The 6,270-nt window shown below is 38.0% G+C and overlaps 1 protein-coding gene across 1 annotated transcript; it reads left to right on the top strand.

Moving 5' to 3' along the window:
- The first annotated feature begins 1,126 nt into the window (after window positions 1–1,126).
- Window positions 1,127–3,572, top strand: LOC116112528. The gene is made up of 4 exons (XM_031398658.1): window positions 1,127–1,610; window positions 1,761–3,002; window positions 3,073–3,269; window positions 3,465–3,572. The coding sequence occupies exons 1-4, from the start codon at window positions 1,127–1,129 to the stop codon at window positions 3,570–3,572; spliced, it is 2,031 nt and encodes a 676-aa protein (XP_031254518.1).
- The last annotated feature ends 2,698 nt before the right edge of the window (window positions 3,573–6,270 follow it).

Genomic DNA, 6,270 nt, shown 5'->3' with positions numbered 1-6,270 from the left:
AAGTTCTGGCAAATATTAAACTCCGAGATGGGTTTGATTTGGACTAGATCTTCATACCCAAACTGGCAAGGATGCGAGAGTCCACAGTTAAATATTTATTCTCTTTAGGAGTCACAATTCTTGGATTCAAACATTTGTATTCCATTAACTGATTATATTATTCATATTGAATTAGTAATATTATCTTAATTTCTTTAATATAAGTTTTGATGAAACTTTTAGAGTTCTTCTTGGATACTTCTTCTCCTTTAGGAGTCTCCTTTTAGAGTAGCATGCGAATGAATGAGATATATATATCATGAAGTTAAATGATGATTAATGGATCAAAAGTAATAACTTGAAAATTTTAAGATAAGAAAATGAAAATGGAATTCTCATTTTTTTTAATTATAATTTTGATTCGAAACAGAGATGCCACCATTCACAAAAAATTAAAAAAAACAAAATATTTAGGTGATGAAAAAAAAAAAAAAAAAAAAAAAAAAAGGACATGAGACAAATATATAAATTAAATTTATTTATTAATTGGGATGTGAGAATAACATCGATAAAGGATCATATCATATAAGAACTAAGAAGGTCATTGGAATGCTAAGAAAAAATTTTCTACAGGCAAAAGAAAAGGGATTATTTGGTTCACCATCATCACTCTTAAACAAAATTCAATTCTTCCCTCTCCCCTACAAGCAAGCAATATGATACGAATATAGAAGGGGTCACGGCATCACGTAGAAGAAGCACAAGAACCAGCAAACCAAATATTAAGTTGGCCGACTACGTTGCTTGATTCACGGGATTTGATCTCATTATCATTTATTGTTTTACTGGCTATTATCAGGCAATTATCAGCCTTTTGTCTGCTACTTTTATTTGCTTGGTTGTTTGTCTTTTGTGATTAATGTTTTTCATTATTATGGGACATGCATGTTTCCGAGGTTGTATGTAGTTGCCTATGTAACCATGAGTTGTTTTGAAAGGAAAAGGAAGAGTTTTGCAAACAGTTTCTTTGGTCTTCTCAATACCGTGAATTGAGAGTGGGTTGGTTCTGCACCGTGAGCAGAGCACACAGGTGCTGATACATATCAATTGGTATCAGAGCGTCTACGATTCATTTCTTCCGCTGTCAATGGCTGATCCAGCAAAGACCAACAGGGTTCGTTTGGAGCAACTTGAAGAAGTTGTTTCTAACTTACATCTCAGTATGCAAGAGATGAGTGTAACGAATCAGTCCATTCTCCGGGAGTTGAATAAATCCAACACCCGTTCGTTGAGTCGCAACGATCGTCGTCGTAAATGGCTTCATCGTAAGTCTTCCAAAAGGTCACGATCGTCTTCTTCAAACTCTGAGGATTCTGAGCAAGATGATTATGTTGGGAGTGAGAGTGAAATGTCTTTTTCCTCTCAAGCATCTGATACAGGTTCAGAGGAAGGTAACGCCAAGGAGAAAGAGAAGAACCAGACCCTACAAATGCATTCTCGGGTGAAACTTGATTTTCCACGATTTGCAGGAGAAGACCCCACTGTTTGGCTCGATCGTGCGAAGCAGTACTTTTCTACTCAAGAGATTCAGGGTAAGAAGAAGGTGGTGTTAGCTTCTTTTCATTTAGAAGGTGAGGCAAATCAATGGTGGCAATGGTACAATCGTTCCCACTATGGGAAGACCATTTCATGGCGTCAGTTTGAGGAAGGAATTCTCCGTCGTTTTGGGCCAACGAATTTTGAAGATTATGATTAAGCACTCAATAAGGTTTCACAAACAGGTTCTTTCCGGGCATATTTGCAGGAATTTGAGAAGTTGGCTAACCGAGTGACAGGGTGGCCAAAGAAAGCCCTTCTTGGTGCTTTTATGGGTGGACTAAAGGTGGAAATAGCAGTGGAGGTGCGAATGTTTCGACCAAAGAGTTTACAAGGGGCTATAGACTTGGCTAAACGTCAAGATGAGAAGTTGCAAAAAACGAAAAAGGTTGTTGGAAATTTTCGTAATACTAACTGTATTCCGAGTCCTACAATTCCAACTACGTCCAATCCTACGCCAGTTAGTGTAAAACCTTTACCAACTTCGGCAGTGAAGCATTTAACATTTGAGGAGATGAGAGCGAAGCGTGAGAAGAATCTTTGTTTTAACTGTGATGAAAAATTTACCCCTGGCCATAGGTGTCAAGCTTGGACATGTTTAATTGATGCAGAAATTCTGTTGGCATCGGAAGCTGAAGGTGAAAAAGAAGTGGTGGCTGTAGACTCTCCAACCGATCCCCTTATTCCTTTGCATGCTATATCAGGGAGTTTGGGCAATCGTACCATGTGGGTTCGAGCTATGATTCATCACCAAGAACTTAATGCGTTAATAGATAGTGGCTCAAGCCATAATTTTATCAACCAATCGATGGTCAGCCGATTAAATCTAGTGGTTACTCCTATTACTCCATTTTGTGTTCGAATTGCTAGCGGTGATAAACTAGAGTGCCATGCAAGATATGATAAGGTCCCAATTTCAATCCAAGGATTTGACTTTGAAACTACTTTATTCGGACTTCCTATCCGGGGTTTGGATCTCGTCTTGGGTTATCAGTGGCTTGAAGGGTTGGGATATGTGGGACATAATTATGCATTGCGGTCTATGCAATTTACAGTGGACAATAAAAAATATCTCATTAAGGCCGAATCAGTTGGGCCTTCGAGGGTGGTCGATGCTAATTTGTTATTGCAAGAATGGAAACAGGGTGCCGAGATGTTCTGTCTAACGTCTATTGAGGGTGAAGACAAATTTCAACAATCTAGTATACTCGTTGTTGCCAATGAAATCAAGCATCTACTAACAGAATATTCCCAAGTTTTGGAGACCCCAAAAACATTACCTCCAGTGCGTGAATGTGATCATCGATTTTTTTTAAAGGATGAGTCTACTCCTGTGAATGTGGCTCCTTATCGTTACGCCCATTTCCAAAAAAATGAGATCGAACATCAAGTTGAGGAAATGTTAGCAACAGGGTTGATTCGATCAAGTACGAGTCCTTTTTCTTCGCCAGTTTTGCTCGTAAAAAAAAAAAGATGGTACGTGGCGGTTTTGTACAGATTATCGAGCTCTGAATGAGGCGACTATCAAAGATCGTTTTCCAATCCCAACCATTGAGGATATGTTGGATGAGTTGTTTGGTGCGGCTTATTTCTCCAAACTTGATTTACGAGCGGGTTATCACCAAATTCGTGTTCATCCTAACGATGTTCACAAAACAGCATTCCGGACTCATCATGGCCATTTCGAATATTTGGTAATGCCCTTCGGATTGTGCAATGTGCCTTCGACATTTCAAGCCGTAATGAATTCCATTTTTAAGGAGCACTTACGTCACTTTATCTTAGTTTTTTTTGATGATATCTTAATTTATAGTAAATCTTGGGCGAATCATCTTGCACATCTTCGAATTACATTGGATATATTAGTTGCGCACTCTTTTTATATAAAGCCATCGAAGTGTATTTTTGGCCAAACTGAAGTCAAGTATCTCGGTCATATTATTGCCATGAAGGGTGTGAAAGTCGATCACCGAAAAATTGAAGCTATGATTCATTAGCCACGACCCAAGACAATGACTACGTTGCGGGGCTTTCTTGGCCTTACTGGATATTATTGTAAGTTTGTGCGACATTATGGTCTTATTGCTCGGCCATTAACTCAGTTGTTAAAAAATGGGCAGTTCACATGGAATGATGAAGCCGAAGATGCTTTTAATAATTTGAAAAATGCTATGACTTCTATGCCAGTTTTGGCACTTCCTAATTTTTTGGAAGACTTTATAATTAAAACAGATGCTTCTGGATTGGGTGTGGGCGGGGTATTTTCTCAGAATGGCAAACCGATTGCTTTCCTTAGCAAGGCAATAGGTCTTACAAAATTAGCGTGGTCTACGTATGAAAAAGAGATGTTGGCTATTTTGGAGGCAATTAAGTTGTGGAGGCCATATTTGTTAGGAAGAAAGTTTAAAATTTGCACTAATCAACGAAGTTTGTGTTATTTGCTTGAGCAATGTATTACTACTCCTGAGCAACAAAAATGGATTGCTAAACTTTTGGGATTTGATTACGAGATTATTTATAAACCGGGGAGAGAAAATAATGCGGCGGATGCACTATCTCGTAGTGGGTGGGATCCTGAACTACATGCCATCTCCGGTCCTATTTGGGAAGTTTGGCGTGAATTAAGGGCTGCGACCCAACGTGATTCAGTTTTGGGTCCTATTATGCAGCAACTGAAAGATGATCCATTATCTGTGGAGGGCCACGTATTGAAGGATGGTTGTATCATGCGTGCAGGGCGAATTATGGTGCCTGATTCTCCAGCTCTTAAGCAATCTCTTTTACATGAGTTTCATAACAGCCCAGTGGGTGGGCATGCTGGCCTTCTTCGTACCTATAAACGTTTGTCTCTTATTTTTAATTGGAGGGGTATGAAACGAGATGTCATATTACATGTCGAACAATGCGATTCTTGTCAGCGCAACAAATATGATACCTGCTCCCCTGCTAGCCTACTTGAGCCATTGAGTCTTCCTTCGGGTGTATGGACTGACGTGTCTATGGATTTTATCGTTGGTCTCCCTAAGTCAGCCAGCAAAGATGCTATTTTTGTAGTTGTTGATCGCCTCACAAAGTATGTCCATTTCATTGCTCTTGCCCATCCTTACAACACTAGAGATTTAGCCGATGCTTTCGTTAGAAATATCATCAAGCTTCACAACATTCCTACATCCGTCGTTTGCGATCGTGATCGAATTTTCATGAGTCACTTTTGGCGAAAACTTTTCCGATTGCAAGGTACAACATTGTGCACCAGTTCGGCTTATCACCCTGAGACAGACGGCCAGACCGAAGTTGTCAATCGATGTTTAGAACAATATCTCCGTTGCTTTGCTCATGCAACGCCGAAACGTTGGGAAGCTTACCTAGCCTAATCAGTCACTTTAATTCCTTCAATGTGAGAAAGTTTTTCACCATGGAGATAGAGTAGAGATGCTCCTACATATCACATTCTTTAAAATTCAAATTTTTTAATTTGCCAAAAGACTCTGCGTGAAGTTGACCATGGCATATCTCATGACATCTGGTGACACTGCTTTAAGTTGTAAACATAATCTCAAATCTAGCAACTTCAGAAGAGTCCATTGTCCTATTTTCTCTAGGCAACTCTTATCTTCCACGGGACTGGCCACAAGACTAAGAATCTCTAATTGCTTAAGCTCTCCAACTTTTGCTATATCTCCAAGCAGGCAGTTGTCCAGACGCAATGTGTGAAGGTTTTTTAGACAAGGAAGAGATAAAGGTAGTGACAATAGATGATTTCTAGTCAAATGTAATACTTTGAGCTCTTTCATCTCTTCAAAAAAGAGGTATGGGATTTGTAGACATTTGTTATCCATATATACAAGAAAGAATTCGAGTTTAGGATATTCCAAACTCTCGGGAAGCCCATTACATATATCTATACTAGGAATCTAATAAATTGAGTCAGCTAGCTTCAAATAATGTGTTTAACTAAAGCATATATATCATTTAAGATACAGTGTTTTCATAAACAATTTATCCATATATAAAACTGTAGTGCAGAGTCGACTAGAGTTGACTGGAAGCTAGGGGCTCAAGCCCTAAAGTGGCTTTCCCTAGCTGTTAGAGTGAAGAGAGTAGACGTGAAAAGAAATTCGACGAATAGATTTATCTACTAAGCCAACTAAAAAAATGTTAGATTTCAATTTAACTCTTAAGAAAAGGTTTTTTTAAAAATAATTATTTCAAACATGGAATTCATATTCTTTCACACAATTTCCTACAATTGTTTTGAATAAATTCCAAACATCTTCATAAGATAGAGGACTAACCATAATGTTTTTGTAGGTATTCAAAACCTTCCTCAACACACCTTGTTTTCTAGATATCTGCAATACTTTGCATTGCCTTTGCTCAATTTCATTAATTCCTATGCTGCTTCTCTCAACATCCCTAGAAGATATTCCAATGACTTCGAAGTAATTTTTGACCAAATATTATCTAATATTATAATTATCATTTCCTTTCTTCAACTTGTTACGTTTTTTATCAATTCTTTGAAATTCAATCTCTTTGTCAAATTCCAACGCCAAATCATGATCAATTCTTTGAAAATGTTAATTGTATTATTATATTTGGGTTTAATTCATGTTAACTGTATCATTATATTTGGGTTTAAACGCACGGTGTAATCTAGGATTTCTTAATTGTTTTATTAAAATCACTTAATTG

The sequence above is a fragment of the Pistacia vera genome, unplaced genomic scaffold (genome assembly GCF_008641045.1).
Source record: "Pistacia vera cultivar Batoury unplaced genomic scaffold, PisVer_v2 Contig663, whole genome shotgun sequence".
Classification (NCBI taxonomy): Eukaryota; Viridiplantae; Streptophyta; class Magnoliopsida; order Sapindales; family Anacardiaceae; genus Pistacia; species Pistacia vera.
Note: the sequence above shows the minus strand (reverse complement) of the source record. Positions and strands in the feature narration are given on the sequence as shown.